The sequence below is a fragment of the Mangifera indica genome, chromosome 2 (assembly GCF_011075055.1).
Source record: "Mangifera indica cultivar Alphonso chromosome 2, CATAS_Mindica_2.1, whole genome shotgun sequence".
In the NCBI taxonomy this organism is placed as follows: Eukaryota; Viridiplantae; Streptophyta; class Magnoliopsida; order Sapindales; family Anacardiaceae; genus Mangifera; species Mangifera indica.
Window position 1 is genome coordinate 22,788,958 of NC_058138.1, and position 16,461 is coordinate 22,805,418.

The 16,461-nt window shown below is 34.4% G+C and overlaps 4 protein-coding genes across 6 annotated transcripts; 1 reads left to right on the plus strand and 3 right to left on the minus strand.

Moving 5' to 3' along the window:
- Positions 1-681: 681 nt before the first annotated feature.
- LOC123208322 lies at positions 682-3,927 on the minus strand. 2 transcript variants are annotated; one of them, XM_044625763.1, is made up of 8 exons: positions 3,545-3,927; positions 3,205-3,284; positions 2,664-2,724; positions 2,225-2,282; positions 1,946-2,003; positions 1,541-1,613; positions 1,193-1,310; positions 682-966 (listed from the first exon to the last, which is right to left on the minus strand). In XM_044625763.1, the coding sequence occupies exons 1-7, from the start codon at positions 3,854-3,856 to the stop codon at positions 1,218-1,220; spliced, it is 735 nt and encodes a 244-aa protein (XP_044481698.1). In that variant the 5' UTR covers positions 3,857-3,927; the 3' UTR covers positions 682-966; positions 1,193-1,217. The 2 variants fall into 2 exon arrangements, with proteins under 2 accessions (XP_044481698.1, XP_044481697.1); XM_044625762.1 differs by having other exon boundaries at positions 682-1,011; positions 3,545-3,925.
- Positions 3,928-4,077: 150 nt separating this feature from the next.
- Positions 4,078-7,121, plus strand: LOC123208321 (UPF0603 protein At1g54780, chloroplastic). Its single transcript, XM_044625761.1, has 3 exons — positions 4,078-4,651; positions 4,919-5,111; positions 6,614-7,121. Exons 1-3 carry the CDS (start codon positions 4,205-4,207, stop codon positions 6,859-6,861), a joined length of 888 nt encoding a protein of 295 aa, XP_044481696.1. The 5' UTR covers positions 4,078-4,204; the 3' UTR covers positions 6,862-7,121.
- Positions 7,122-8,150: 1,029 nt separating this feature from the next.
- LOC123208320 (GDSL esterase/lipase At1g54790-like) lies at positions 8,151-10,877 on the minus strand. 2 transcript variants are annotated; one of them, XM_044625758.1, is made up of 5 exons: positions 10,526-10,877; positions 9,260-9,460; positions 9,005-9,171; positions 8,659-8,929; positions 8,151-8,555 (listed from the first exon to the last, which is right to left on the minus strand). In XM_044625758.1, exons 1-5 carry the CDS (start codon positions 10,761-10,763, stop codon positions 8,287-8,289), a joined length of 1,146 nt encoding a protein of 381 aa, XP_044481693.1. In that variant the 5' UTR covers positions 10,764-10,877; the 3' UTR covers positions 8,151-8,286. The 2 variants fall into 2 exon arrangements, with proteins under 2 accessions (XP_044481693.1, XP_044481695.1); XM_044625760.1 differs by lacking the exon at positions 10,526-10,877 and adding an exon at positions 9,671-10,219.
- A 1,024-nt stretch (positions 10,878-11,901) lies between these two features.
- On the minus strand, positions 11,902-16,091 carry LOC123203663 (kinesin-like protein KIN-1). The gene is made up of 16 exons (XM_044620112.1): positions 15,959-16,091; positions 15,742-15,844; positions 15,491-15,534; positions 14,810-14,839; positions 14,608-14,730; positions 14,477-14,502; positions 14,263-14,344; positions 13,935-13,976; positions 13,823-13,856; positions 13,607-13,682; positions 13,319-13,535; positions 13,148-13,239; positions 12,809-12,923; positions 12,556-12,735; positions 12,171-12,369; positions 11,902-12,044 (listed from the first exon to the last, which is right to left on the minus strand). The coding sequence occupies exons 1-15, from the start codon at positions 16,070-16,072 to the stop codon at positions 12,190-12,192; spliced, it is 1,458 nt and encodes a 485-aa protein (XP_044476047.1). The 5' UTR covers positions 16,073-16,091; the 3' UTR covers positions 11,902-12,044; positions 12,171-12,189.
- Positions 16,092-16,461: the final 370 nt, after the last annotated feature.

Below are 16,461 nucleotides of genomic sequence, written 5' to 3' on the forward strand. Positions count from 1 at the left end.
ATAGTTGATTCAATGTATCATAAAATGTAATTTATTATTGGTATTGATATGGACCCAAAGGACCAATGATAAGACCAATGGAAAACGAAATTATAGTTGATCCAACGTATCATAAAATGCAATTTATTATTGTAACACTCTAATAAATTTTATATTGATAAAATACAAAAAAAAATATTAAATATTTTTAAATATTTTCCATCGTTCGAGAATGATAAAATAATATTGATTAAATAGTTTTTAAATTGTTTGAGAACAGAATATTACAAATAGTATCAAACTCATTTTATATATCCTTTCGTAAGATAAAGGATAAATCCTATAATGACAAAACCACACATCATTTAGAATCTATATGAGAAAATTGATTAAATAGCTTATGAACTCTTGAATTACACCCCAAAACAAAATTGTAACAAATTATATATCCAAAATAAATATTTATTTGTTATTAATCATTATATAATATCTTGGGAAGGACTTGTGCTGTCATATTCCTAGTACAACAAATGAACTGGCACATGCTTTAGCATCTTTTGCTTTGTACTCTTATGGAGGTTTCTATTTTGAGTGATTGTCTCTGCAATCTTTATTTCTTAAAAAAAAAAAAAAATTTAAATCAGCACTTGTAGTATATTTCTCAGCAAAAATGCTAGTAATGAGCTGTAAGTCAAGAAAAAATTAAATCAAAATCACCCCATAATGCTTAGAGTAAATGAATTGTTTGAAAATTGAGGAACTTCTCAAAATCATTTGGGCATGAAATGCCAAATAGCAATCAGCCTCATTCAAGTTCTGTTCAAACTCCATAAGCTACGAGCTGCTTAGCAGACACTATCAGAAAGTAGGTCGACAAAAACTAAACATTAGCTAAGTTGAATGATTGCAGGATAATCTGATCCGGAGATTTTCATAGTTGTGGCTAATCTAAAAGATGCCTTAGAGATAGCCGAAGTGCAACTGGCGCTGCATTGACAAAGCAATTCAGTAGCATGATAAAGTGAACACAATCTGCAGACAGGATGAACAAGATAATAGCAATTAGTTAGTTAAGCTGATGCTTTGAACTTAGCATCTCTTTGAACATTGTTATCTCACATCGATGCTGAGAATTCAGTCCACTTATCCATTGTTTCCCTTGTCTGAGATAAATAAATGAGACTTAAGCAATGTAAATATGATTTGAACAAACCTGACATAAAAAATTCTTTGGATGACTACAAAAGGGTAAGTGATATAGCTGCAGATCGTAGCTTGATGCCATCATCATCCCACTTGGACTCCGGAGCAGTTGCTCCAGCAATAATTGTCTGCAATATGATGTTGAGGGGCAGATTTACCAGTCAGAATAATGATAAATCTAACTGTAAACAAGAATGATTTGTGACATCATAATTCTTAAGCAGTAAAATTAGGTTCTCAAGTTCAGCAGGTGGGTTATGCGAGGACATTTAGGGATATTCTGACTTGATCAACCCTGCTATATTTTTACAAACAAGAAGCATTTTCTGTGACATAGACAAGCAGGCGCTAAACTGACCTTTCCACCATTAACAGCAGCTACTAGAGCTACATGTTGTTTGTCCCTGCCAAACTCATAGAAGTAATAAGTCCTGAAATAAAATAACCAAAGAATAACATAAATCAGATATTATGTATGTCGAAAAAAGCATGCTTCAGTTAGTAAGTGTACCTATAGGACCACATATGCTCTAAAATTCAGGAAGTTATAAAGTGAAGCTTTTGGAAATGTACTTGGATATGCAATTTTAGGTATTCTTGACAGTATTACAATTTCCTAGGTACTTGTTTTTTCTGTTGAATTATTCATCTTACAGGGAAAAGATAAAGTTTTATTGTTTCTTTTGAGGCAAACAATCATCGCACTGGCATTATTTACTGACAATTCACAACAAGCAAAGCATCAGTTGAAAGGTGAACTTACTTGAAGCCTTCCTCTTCTTTAATCTTTATTGTTCGGGCAGAGTATACAGTTGAACCTCCTGAAATTGTAGATTACTATCATTTCCAGTATTAGATTTAACAATGGGAGACGAGTCAAGGTAAGATTGAGGCCCTTTGTTCACTTATAAGCAATTGATAGACCAGAAAAGAAGTAAAATTACAGGAAAGCATCTACACTACCAGACAGAAAAGTTACAAAGATGTGCTACAATCATAAATTTGGGTTCAAGATGTAAAAAAGGATCAAAGCATGACATGCCTGGAACAAAGATTTTTGCTGCCTCTTTCAAGGAACCAAAGTCGGTAATATCTTTGGCCTGTTTGAGTCAGGAGAAAATGTTAGTTCCTCAAAGAATTCTTATGGAAGAAAATGATAAATATAAACAGGAAAGGATGGTTCACGAGATATAATGGAAAATATCAAAGCTTAAATAGAATAATTTGCCACAAAGAATAATCTTAAATTTACTAGAGTTAGACATCAATGCTGAATTTCAATTTGGCAGAAATTAGTGATCCAACCAAGAAGGCAATGTGACTAATAAAAAGACACAAGTCTATAGTGATCCATATTAGATATTCATCCTTATTGAACACTAATTAAAAGTTCTAGTAATGATAAAGACTAGAATGCAATAATAAACACATCAAATTCATATGAAAACATTGAAGAAAATAGCCATGACAGTCAAACACACCTCCAAGAAAGTGATCTTGAGCTGATTGGACGGGCGAATCACAACACTCAAGACTTCAGATCTGACTCAATCCATAACAATCAAATATATCACTTGAATATTCTAGCAACAGAATTCAAATGATCATACTCAGCTACTGTAATATAACAAAGTCCAGCTCCAACAGAAATGACTTATCTTGTGATATCTTAAGAAACAAAAAGGGAAAGAATCTAAAACCAATAAAGGATATTGGAAAGAGAATAAATTTTGCCCAGTGCACCTCTTATACATTGTAAAAAGATTTTCAAAAAGTAAGTCAGAGTTCGAAAATTTGAATTGTATCTATATATTTAAGTATTGAGACAATGTTTCATATGATATTTAAAACTATCAAAGTTGAAATTTATGAAGTCTTCTGATTTTCCACCAACTTTTTGGGTTGTACCTGAAAACCCTCATGAAAATATTTGAACTAAAACTCACAAAAATTCTTGTTTTGCGCATCAGTTCTTCGTCAAACATCAACAAGTAAAAGATACATCAAAAGCAAATTCAATACCCATCAGTGGAAGCAAAACGTGCAGCAAAGGTCTTTGGCTTTGCCTTATCCCCATATAGAGACAACCCAGCATTGTAATCCTAAAAACATTGAGCAATTAACTTAGTCAATCAACAAATTCAGATGTATTGAGAAACATTACTTAGATTATTGATTTCATGAAACAATGATGATCTTCAAAGCATGTACTTTCAGATGTAATATCAAACTAATAAGTGCAATTAATCTCAGTTTCAAAAAGGAGGAAAAAATAAACCCTGAATTACAAGGCTTCTAGTAAAGATAAGGAGTTTATCATGCATCACAAATAAAAATACAGTCTTTCATCATGAGAATGTACCTCAGGCTCCATGACATCTGCAAACTCAGGAGGGACTCTAATAGCAAAGCCATCACCATAGAACTGGAACCAAGACTTGGTGTTGGCAATGCCAGAAAAGACAGTTTTTGAAGGAGGCGAAGACTCAGCTAAAGAATGTGGAAGTGGGTGTCGTGTGGCCAATGAAATGAAACAAAGTGAAGTAGTTTTGAGAATCAAGTGTCTCTTAGTAAAGTTTGTGTTTTGAGAGGTGGTGGTGGTTGTGAAGAAAGTGTTGAGTTTGGGGTTCGGTGGGTGGATGGAAGTGAGAGAAAGAGAGAGAAGAATGGCCATGAGAGATTGAAGATAGTACTCATGGCTGCTGAATAAGGGAGGAGATAATGTGGGACATGGTCGTGGATTTTATAGATTAAGCTCATGAAGGGTAGTTATGGGATGTTGCTAATGAAGATATTTGGTGAATTGTGTGTCCCAAGATGCCCTTGGTTCTTTCGATGGTTGAAATGGAAGGACATTATCCTTATTCAAAATTCAACCAACCAATCAAAAAAACAAGCAAATACTAACCACCCAATGAACCACTGAGTGAGTGAGTGAGTGAGTGTAAGATGCCAGGCTGCTTTTTCTTTTTCTTGAATTCTTTCTTCTCTCGTATCATCATTTAACCTCCTTAACTCAGCCATGGAAACTATTCTTTCTCCTCACCCTATCTCTCCAATTATCAACCCAAAACATTCCTCTCCAAAGACCCTTTTTAAATCTTCCTTACAACAAAGATCAAATTCACTTTTTTACTCCAGAACTGTCACTTGCAGTCTCAAAAAACAGTCTTTTCAACCACTGAAGGTATTGTCTTCGATACCCAGAAGCTGGTTTACTCATGCACAACAAGGATTAGCAGCTTTAGCTCTCTCTTTGGCACTCAACTTTTGTCCAGTAGTGTACTCAGGCAATGCACTGGCATCAGAATTTGATGTCCTCAATGAAGGTCCACCAAAAGATTCATATGTAGTTGATGATGCTGGTGTGCTTAGTAGAGTCACAAAGTCTGACTTGAAGCAGCTTTTGTCTGATTTGGAGTCTAGAAAGAACTTCAGGATTAACTTCATCACTGTTAGAAAGCTCACCGTAAGTTTTGCTTTTTGTTGTCTAGGTTTATTGTTGAGCCTAAAAGTACATCATTGCAATTATAGATGATATCTCTCAAATTGTGGAGTAACTGATTGAGTTGATCACTAGGAACAATAACTACTAAAATTATGAGGTTTCAATTATCTTGTTTAATAAGTTGCTGATAAAATTTTGAAATTTATGTTTACAATTATGGAAATCAAGAATTCAACTGCTTGGTGCTTGCGATTTTGGATATTGATCATTAATGATAATTGGTTTCAGAGCAAAGCTGATGCTTTTGAGTATGCTGACCAAGTATTAGAAAAATGGTATCCTTCTGTTGAAGACGGAAATAATAAGGGCATTGTTGTGCTAATTACCAGTCAAAAGGAGGGGGCGGTCACAGGTGGCCCTGCATTTGTCCAAGCTGTTGGAGAAAATGTTCTTGACTCTACTGTGTCTGAGAACCTTCCTGGTAACTAGACATTTTGTTTTTCTTACATATTGTTATATATGTAGCACGAAAACAAAAACGAAAATAAAAAAATGTGAAAACGCTGAAATAAAAGTATGAAAATGTACTTTTTTAAAAACATAAAAAATAAAAACGTGAAGAAACTTATAAATATAAAAAATATAAGAGTTTCTTTATAATTACCAAATTTTTTACAATAAAAATACATAAACTTTTATAATATAAAAATAAATAATAAATAAAGAATAAAGAAAAAGATTATTATAAAATATAATCGTAAAACCTATTGTAAATTATTTTTAAGCAAACACATATAGATATTTAAGAAAAAAACAACAATATACATAAATCTATATAACATATTGGAGAAGAGATGCATAATACATCAAAGAGTCAAGAGAAGATGAATTCAATATGAGATTTAACGGCATTTCAGGTTTGAAAATATAAAAAAATGTGTGTTTAATTGATTTCATAATTTTTCTTTTAAAAGAAACGTGTTTCAAAATTTTTTAAAAATTTTAAAACGATTCGAAATGTTTCATACAATTTTCAGAGAATTTCAGAAATAGAAACGTTTCCAAAAATGGAAATGCACTCTATTGTGAGTTTTCGTATTATTTTGATTGTTATGATAATAATTCTTATCTTTATCATTATACTTGGTGGAGAATAGTTATAGCCTTCAAACTAAGTAGATATTATACTCAGCAATGTGTCGCATGAACTGAGAGATGATTAGGAAAAGAATATGTTAGGAATCCAGCCTTATTTTCTCCCAAACATCAAACAAACCAACAAATAAAGAGAAAAAAAGTCATTTTATTTATAAAAAGATATTTACATGGATAAACAGAACAATTCAAAGAGCCGAAACCTCTTATTTCTGGTCATTTAAAGCTCTAGACGCCTCTCATTCAGCCCTAAGGCTATCCACAACCTTAAAATTACCCGAAAATCTCTAATTTTTTCTGCCCTTCCCTTTGATAACCTCAAAGATTGTAAGGACTGTCCCTCTATCCTAAGAGAATATGATAAACCAAAAATAATATACCTCACATTAAGGTGAATAAAATTGGAAGACTTGGTACTAAGACATATAAGCCTGCTGTGAAGCGATACTATGATGCTTTGTTCATAGGGGCTAAAAAAATTGAGGGGGGTTTAAAATTATATCTTATATGGGGAAAGATTGCTTTGGTATATGCATTGTTAGGTGTTTCATTGACTTCTAACCAGTTAATTCTAATTCAATATGATCTCGACTTGAGAGTCAAACTTTGTTGTAGGATGGGCTGAAATCGGATACACTTTGCTATGTGAAATACTGATAGCTGATGGTTCTGACCATCCAAGGGATTTTTAAATTGTTTTTGTTTTTAAACAATGACTTTCCAGAAATTCTGTACATATTCATGCTTCTGGCTATTAGTTTTAGGGATGGGAAACATATCTAAGTTGTCCCTGGAAGTTTTGATCTTTTAATTGGTTAATATTATCAGTATTGGCCACGGAAGAAAAGTACAATGAAGCAGTTTATAGTTCTGCCAAGAGGCTAGTAGCTGCAATTGATGGACTTCCAGATCCTGGGGGGCCAAAGTTTAAGGACAACAAAAGAGAATCCAATTTCAAGAGCAGGCAAGAGACAGAAGAGAAACGGGGACAATTCAGTCTTGTAGTTGGGGGTTTGTTGGTGATTGCTTTTGTTGTTCCAATGGCACAATACTATGCTTATGTCTCCAAGAAATGACTGAAATAGCTTTGTTGCATCAAGTCCAAAGTAGGCAACAATCTGAATCCAAGAGGACCTTTGCTGTGAATCCAAAAATGCCGAGCCCCTCGGTCGTATAGCTTCTGAAAAATAAGCCAAAAATTCAACCAAAGACTCAGATATATTGTTTAAGTAACTTTATATCAGTTTAAATGATAGAATCTTAAAAATGAAATGCAGACTAGTGTTACTTAATCTGAGCTCTATGCCAATATCAAGTTCTAACAAAATTACTATTATCATATTGTCCATTTTGGACACATATTTTATCACATTTTTGTTTTTACGTTTTGTAGTTCATCATTTCTAATCGGTATAAGATGTTCATACATACCTAGTATTTTTCCTATAATTTGTCAATATTTGATTTGTCTAGGAGCATTACATATACCAAACATGTAAAGAGCCTTTGCAAAATAGTCTTATGCTGGAATGTATTTGTCATCTGCTCTATTATCTGTTAGGGTGTCCTATTAGATGGGATTTTCTTACTTCCGCAGTTCAGTGTCTTCAAATTATTTTTCATATAATCAATTAATATGGTTGTTAAATGTTTATGAATATTTTATTCATATAAAATTAGATCATAAACAGGGTAAAAATTGTATCTGTCCTCTGTGATCCTTCTAAGGTAAAAGCAGCTTGTAAAGGGAGGGTACATGCTGCCATTCTTTCATTATAATAATGGAACTCAGTTTGAGTCATTTTATTCCATCTTCTTTTTAAGAATGTCCCCTCAGGTGTCAAATGCAATGTTTTTTAACTCAAATTGACCATTGACTCGGTCAAGAGATTTCTTTGAGTTTTGACTGATTCGATCGACAACAAAATAATTAAACATTAGAACAATATTCAATTACACAAAATTGTAGCATACCACTAGACCACAATTCTGTCTGATTATATATCGTGCTAAAACTCAAACTAAGTCCAACTGATAAAGATTATGTACCGCATAGCACTATACCACAAGTCTATTTAGTGAATATTATTCCAAAGTTATTTATTCAATCATCTGTTCGACCCTGTCAAAGTGGTCAAGACTCAAACCAACTCCTAATCAGTACCCCATCCAGATTTGAAAATATTGATACCGTGCAATAACAAAAAATGGATAATACTCACCTTATAAATTGTCTTAAAAAGTTCATGTGAAGCTATATATTACCGAAGTGAGATTCCATTTGATTTTCCTGTTATCATGTTTTTCTTGTAAGATAATAACGCTGCATATCAATCAATGAAGAATCCGATCTCAGATTACTGAATTCCAGTCACAAAGAAGCAATACTTGTTAGTACTTAATATTGATAAATGAGACTGGCAAGGCGAGTACAGATTGAAGTCCATAGATTAAGAAGAAAAAAATAAAGTAAAATAGTTACTGAAACAACCATATTGTTTTCAGAACTTGAGATTAAGTAGGAAAGGCATTTTATCTGAGAAAGGTGGATCAGAATATATCCCAGTGAGTATCTGCGATGAAACGTACTGATTTGCAGCTTCTGTGTAATGAATTCCATCCCAACTCACATACTCAGTACTGTCTGGACATGCTTTGGCTGTCACTGAGCTCCCATTTATAACTTTTGTTCGTCCACAAGAAACCCTCCTGTCGTAGTTCAATGGAGGACCTCCGACTCCACAGCATGCCATTATAGGTTGCTCAAAACCTGCAATGAGAAATCGCGAAAAGGGGATGAATTAGTTTTGATATATTTCCTTAAATGGGAAGAAAGATTGAAATGAGAACAAAATTGTGACCAAAGAACTGACCATATCGCGAATAATTTGCAATGAGGTTTGATTTTATAGTGTATATATCAACATATGTGATGTTTGAGTCCGGAAAATCGCCTTGCAGTTTCTTGCAGAGAGCATGAAGTTGGATGTTGAAGAGTTTAGCAGCTTGGTTATGCCCAATTACACATCCTTGCTCATCAAGGCTTGATGGATCAGAACCAAATTTAGCAACATTCTGAGTTAAGCAACCAAGGGGTCCTGTGTTATGAATCCAAAAATTTCTAGCCCCTTCATTGTACAGGCCCTGGAGAATAAAAGAATGAATCAAGCAATAGTTAATTGAAAATGAAATGTGGTATTCAATTGTTCCTAATCAGACCTTTATGCCGGTCTCGAATTCGAGCAAAATTGTTGGAATGGAAGCAAGGATTTGGTCTAATGTCTTGGAATAAAATGCACCAGCAAGATCATTCTGGCCAATGTCAAACATGTAAAGCCCCTTGGTGAAATAGTCTTCTGATGGGATGTACTTTTTATATTTTTTACCTGCAATTACAGTAGACAAAATGGGGTATCTGATGTGTCTTTCTATCATGTAAGAACCTTAAATGACTCAGAGGATCGGCGTATAAACCTTTAGCAAGCAACTCAAGAACGCGCCGCTTGAAACGAAGGAACTGATTCACCTGAATCCCGAATGAAAATGGACTAACAGATGTTGGATTTGCTGGCAGTATGGTAGATCCTGCAGCTGCAAAATTGCATCCTTTCTGGAAACTGGGAGAACCGACTGAATCTAGATATGCATTCAGAAATGGCAAATCCATTGCATCCACTGCAAAAAATTATCCAAAAAGCAAAATTTTAAACCAAACCACAGAGAAAAGTAACAAACAGCCACTAAAATATCTAATCAAAAACAGAGGAAACAGGGGATTCAGCTGGGAGGAAGCGGAGCAGTGATGAATATAGTTGAATTCAATCGGTATACAGAATCAGAAAATGGAAATGAGTAGAGGGATGTAAAAAAATGGTGGGAAAGTACTTAGAAAATCGATAATAAGACGGCCATCGCTGTATCTCCCAGAAGGTTTCTGGAAATAAATCTGTCCAAAAGGAGGATCAATGCTTTCAATGCCAGCAGCAATAAGATCACCAGTGTCAGAATTGGAATCTCCAAAGTTGAAAACAGCACGAAAGTTGAAGTCAATGGAATAAGTTACATGGAACAACAAGAAGATGAATGCCAAGATCTTGGCAGCCATGGAGATGGAGGAGCTTCAGCAAGAGGACTTGTAGCTTTCAATTATATGTTAGCTACCAACTACATATAGTTCATGTAAACCTGTCAAGATTACAGGTAGTTTGGTGGGCTCTAGTGGGAGTAGTTCAAGTTTGCTTTAAATTACAGAAAGCTTAAATCAAAAGCCCAGACAAAGTCGTTTCTCTGTGTTTGAAGGAACAAACATAATAGTGTAAATCCTAACCCTACTTTTAACAGTTATTATGGGGATTTTATATTCAGAATGAATCAGCTGTAGGTTCGAAACAAGCTGGTTTATACTCAATCTCTCTTCTGTTCAAATTATCTAAACTTGAATTGAAGCTTTAATTTGAGGATTGAACCATTTGGTTTTGAGTTTACTCTTATTTGGCTCGAATCAACTTATAAACCCACAAAGAGTGTATATAGTATGATAATGACCCAATAGACTTAATGGTTACTTCTATTTTGAACTTAAAGTGAGATATAATTATTTTAAATTTATGAAGGTTCATCAATGTTAAAAGAGTAGTTCAGGTGTCTTTGTTAAATGCTATATAGAATTTAAAAAGAAAAAAAAAAAAAAAAGATCTAAAAAACATAAACAAAAGGATATAATAATAAGATGAAATTTACTTAGAAAGTCTATGATAAGACGACCATCACAGAATCTTCCAGTTGATTCTTCGAAATAGATTTGTCCATTGGGAGGGTCAAGGATGAAGCCGAGACCAGCACTAAGTTCACCAGTGTCTGAGTTAGAGTCACCAAAGTTGAAGACTCCAGGATAATTGAAGTCGTTTGAATAAGCGAAGGGATTAAGAATGAAGAATAATAAGGTCAGAATTTGGAGGACAGAAGACTCGGTAGACATGGATGGATGGGCTAGTAGGAAATTAAGTTATTGGGCAACAACCGAATCCCACAAGCGAAATAAAAATTTTGCAAAAGAAATGGAAAAATTAGGTGGTGTTTATGCACAAAATGGAACGAAAGGTTTGCTTTAACTTATAGAAAACCAAATACAAGAGCCAAAAGCAAAGCTTTTCTTCTTCTGGGTCAGTATCGACAAATATTTTATGACAATCAAATCATCAACTTGCTCTATATTTAAGGCAGCCCGTGAGCAACTCTTTTTATTCCTTTTACGGATCCTGACAGAACTAAATGAGATACTGTTTAGTGGGGTATTAGGAAAAGGACAATGATCTTTTATCCATGCTGGTCCAGATAAAGGTCGGTTTAAATTCTCTTTGAGTTTAAAATAGTAAATCCGATTTACTCGACTGATAAAAAATATCACCATTCGAAAAATAAAATCATTTAAAAAATAATATGAGAATTTGACTTGGGATCACACCGACCCTTGTTTTTTATCGCCCAAATTAAGTTTGTATTCCTTAAGCATGTAACTAACATTAAAATTTAACATAATTATAAGAAAAATTAAAAAATCTAGAATAATTCTTTTAATTAAAAAATTAAATGGACTGGGGGCATTTAGACTTCAATAGAAGTTCATGGGGATTACTCTCATTAATTCCTACCATGGGATAAAAAATAGGATAAGTCTTTAAATAACTATAATTGATATTTGATAAGGGCCTAAATGTCACTTCCAGATTCTATTGGTGTTCATCAAACCTCAGGGTCCAAAGAGTTTCTAAGTTTTTGAATTAGTAGTGTCAATTCAAAATTGGAAAAAAAGAAAAAAAAAGATGGGGAATGGGGGCAATTGAAGAAAGGACGGAAAGCGTGTGGGGTTAGAAAAGGGAGACAAGCAGATAGAGTTGTGTAAGCAAAGCTGCAAAGGTGTTAAATCCTTAAACGGATGGCAAGCAAAGCAGTATGTGTATTCTAAATAATTTCTTTAGTGTGTAAACGACATAATGCCACCACAATTCCTTCTTCCCACTCTAACCTCAGAGCCCATTAATAGAAATAGCATTTTCAAAGATAGAAGAAAATCTACGTATGGTGTAACAAAGCTCGATTGGTAATGGAAATGAATACTTGTAATGCATTCAATCTTATTTATCAGCGCCTGAACTAGTCAGAGCTAGTCGTAATCCTGAGAATCTCAATTGTACAAACCATAACCTGGCAATTCAGAATCATGGTATCCCTAGTTCAGGTGCCCAGAATTTTTAAATCCCTGTAAACAAGAGTGATCAATTACTTCATAGCTTCAAAGGAACAAAAACAAAAAAAAAATGTAAAATCTAAGGCGTAGAATTATTATTAGGTAAGCAGTTCATGTGCAAGTACTACATAATATAACCTTTCTCCTGGCGCAAGCGTCATAGTTTTGATGTCAGTGTCTGAACGACAGAGAATGGCCAGACCCTGGAAGCTAACTTGCAGAGGTCTAAGATTTTATGAAGAAAACTTGAATTTCCATTTTCCTCAGGCTCTTTACGCAGAACATCAATCCTTTGAGCTGCCAGTCTGTTCTTGAGGACCTTATTCTCAGTGCTGAGCTACAAAAATACAAAATCCCAGTTATTAATCTGTTATAAGAAATGGTTAACATTCTCTTTATCTCAGCTTTCATCTTTGAATTTAATGGCGCTAATATCAAAGGGCATAGCATGGCGAACAAGAGCTGAATGTAAACCATTCAATTCCAAGAAAATGGCCAAAATTCTTCTCTAGATTTGTCTTACCTCCTCAACAGAGTTTGTAAGCTCTTCCACAGCTTGTTTCAGTGAGGAAATTGTTCGGAAGGTAACATCTTCATAAGCCAATTCCAAGTCTTCCACTGAATTAGGATCAAAGAATATTCCCTCCGCAATGAATAATTCTTCAAGTAACTTCACATCTTCAACATCCAGTCTCTCCCTCAACTATATGAATACTAATGGTCTCAGAAACTAGTGCAAAAGGTGTACACAGAAAGTGTTAAAACATAATGCTAACCTGATGTAAAATTCTCTCACTTGACTCGTCTTTAGTTGCATATGATGCTTCATTATCTCTGGCAGAATTTTCTTCCCTGCAATTGGCACGTGGTGATGCCTTTATATGCTTTGCCCTGCCGCAAGAGTTAAAACAACAAACACCAGTGAATGTTCCCGAAAAGATTAATCTAGGAGCCCATACTAACATATTATTTTGATGATTATGTCTGATTTTTTTGTTGTTTTGAGGTTTCAATAGAGGCATACAAATCAAACTAACATTCATTGATATTCAGGAACCTATTGATCAATGTTACAGTGCAATAGCATTATCTGCAAGGGTGTTTGGTTTATGAACCTTGTGCCAAAGCGAAGAGTGGAGAAACTTTCTGATGCATTTGAAGAGCTTGGAGAGCAGCAACAGAGCAGAGCAGTCCTGGAGTTTCCTCCCTGCAAGATGAAAACCAGTAGATCTTTAGTTCAACCTTGAAGGGCGTAAGAAGAATTAGCTGAAAGGAAAGAATCTAACAAGAGCATCTTGGAGAATCCGAGTAAGCTTGGAATCACGGTATGGAATGTGGCTAGCTTTTCCCGGTGAACAGGTCAAAGCATTTATTACATTCCCGAGGGCAGAAAGGGATTTGTTGATGGTCTTGGCTTCTTCAAGAACTTTCCCTTCAGCACCAGTTTTCTCCACTTTCTCAGACCCTGCCAAGTCCACAAGAACCAATTTTCCAGCTTTCACCCTGTCAACAATCTGAAATGTTAGGGATTAATTTCTTTGAAATCTTAAACATATCAAGGGCAGAAACAAAACCTTTTTTCTTTATTTAGTTCTTGCTGGGCTGTGAATATGTAGATACAATGACTTCTACTGCTGGCCATGTTCATTTCTGTCAAATATTAAGGTTGATGAAATAGCATATGATGTTCATCTGAAAAAACAAAGACCACTACCGTCTATGATGTAGACCTTATACTATTGCATGATTTAGGAGTTCACTGAATACAAAATGGAAGCAACTAAGGATACGGGTCTCTCCAACTGCTCTGTTTGCTATCCCACTCTGCAAATTTGAAGTTTACGTTAGAAGTTGATGTACCATAGAATTGAGACAAAAGTTCTCATGAATTTCCTATCTTACAGATAGGGTTTGCATTGCATCTGCAGGGTCTGAGATAGGAATCTGCAAAATAGGAGAAACCTATTGAAGGCTTTTTCAAGTAAAAACAATTAGTAAATACTGATAAAGAAATTAAACAGCCAATAGATACTTGGCATCCAATTTGATACAATCGTCTCATTGTTAAGCATCTTGATATAATGGGGTGTGTTGCCATTATGTCTTGGAGTATCAAATGCTAAATGTCAAACATATTTTAAACAAGACTAGGTGGTTTTACATGACCTTTATGCACAAACACACACACACATTTCTCTGACATTGACCACTTTGTGAGAAATATGATCACCTCTGATACTCCAGATAACAGTATTCCTTGCACTCTACTTTCCTTAATCTGTATGTTGTCCTTTGATAAATCTAAAAGGTCCCTGAGAAAAAAGATTGCGATGCAGTTTAGTTCCAACTTACACTTAGGCGAGAGCATGAAGTTACACTGGAAAGTTATCAAACTTAACTGTATCATGAATAAAAAAAACTTCATAGAACAAATCTATACACACCTGACTTTCTCCATGTAAATCTCTACCTAGAGGAGTCACATCGAGGTTCAGAAAATAACAGTATCAGTGATAGTTCAGCTAATGCCAGTACGTAGTTCAACATTAAAGAGACCTTAATTGTGTCTCAATACCATTGAAAACTTAATTGTGTACTTGACTGATTCTTCAGACGATTTGATGCAGTCAAATAGTCCATTTACTGCTCTCTGGAGTAATCCTTTCTTACGCTCATCAGATTCTAGGATGCCAAGACCCTGTTTAACAAACATTACGATATATGAGCTAACATTACTAACATTTCCGGAATATGTGCATATGAATCATATCATTCACCTCCATGCTATATGTCTTCCCAGCACCTGTCTGTTCCAAAAGAATAAGTAGTTTTGTCAATGAAATACAAATATATGATCAGTGAAATCAATGAAGAAAGTGTAAAACATGATTCGCGTAAATAGTGGCAAAGCAAGTGCATGCATTCAGCTCTTACAGTTTCACATAAAGGTCGCCTGGATCTTGAATGGACATGGTTTTCAAATGATGCACTATCAGAACAGGTAGAACACAATTTTATAACATAGAAGGTCGTAATCACCTAGGCTAATACTTGATGAGATATGAGGATGAATTTCCAACAGAAAAAATGAAAAAGAATGTTTCCGGTCTTCAGTGTTCTCTCAATATAATCAACAGAACAATTCACACTGTTTCAGATTCTCTTCCTGACTCCTGTAACATTGAAAGCAAATAATTTGATCGTGATACCTTTGACTACTAGTTCAACTCCTCTTTAAACATTGTCCAATTTGAAGCACTATCATGTCTGATTGGATAGCAGGCATAAGCTTAATCCTTACCCCTCAACAGATTAAAAAAACAAACCATCCGTCTAATTATCTCTTATGCATACACATAAGGAGATATAAGTTACTTAAACATACTTGGAAACTAACAAGTATGCAGTGTAAAATTAACTCAAAGACACAGACAACTTTGGAACCAAATTTTTTTCACCTGTCCATAAGTGATGATGGTCCCATTTATAGCATTAACAGCATCTGTATCATCAAGATGAACAGATTTCATAGTTAAAAACATGACATGAGAACAACAGTAATGACGAGCTCAATTAATTCTTGAAGAAGATGCTGAAAACAATCTTTTTCATTTTGAAGATGAAACAGAAAATTGTGTATCAATCAGTTAATAAGAACTTGTAACATTCAACTTAACAAACACACACACAAAAGCTTACAAGTTCGTACCTCGAATAATAGGCAGAGCTAGAAATTCGTAAACATCAACCTGCTCAGAATTCTCATAGAACACTCTATCGAAGCTGAACTTAAAATCTTCATCCTTCTCATCCTGTTATTTATCATAACAAAATCACTAGATTTACCAACAGTTAACATTATAGTCAAGTACACTGCGTGAGACATATGCACATATATGTAAGAAAATATTGTGATGAAACAAGACCTTGAAAATGAACGTTTCAGAGTCGACACCACGAATGCACACACTATTGCCATAATTAGCTTTCTCCTTCGAACTTAAAGGCCTGAATCGAGCACAGACTGTTATATTCGACATTGTTTTGTACTGCTTGAAGTCTAGATCTCAAATCTGTTACAAGAATAGATATACGAGTGCTTAGACCTAAATAATTAAAAACAGAAACGCAGTATATATTAAACTCAATGAGAAATATGATCGATAAGGTTCTGTTCGCACGATTGGTTACTGTGAAAAAAAAGGAAAAGAAATTTACCTAAAACTAATGGCCAACTAAATCTAAATTTCGGTGAATAACTGAAGATTATTTAGAAATGAAAAAACGATTCAAAATTTTCACATATAAATGGAAAATCAGTAAGTTTATAGAAGTACAGAGAAGTTGGTTGAATGAAATTAAAAGGAAAACAAAATAGAATTTCGAAGCGATTTTTTATAATGTTCATGACTTCTCTTGCAACATTTTC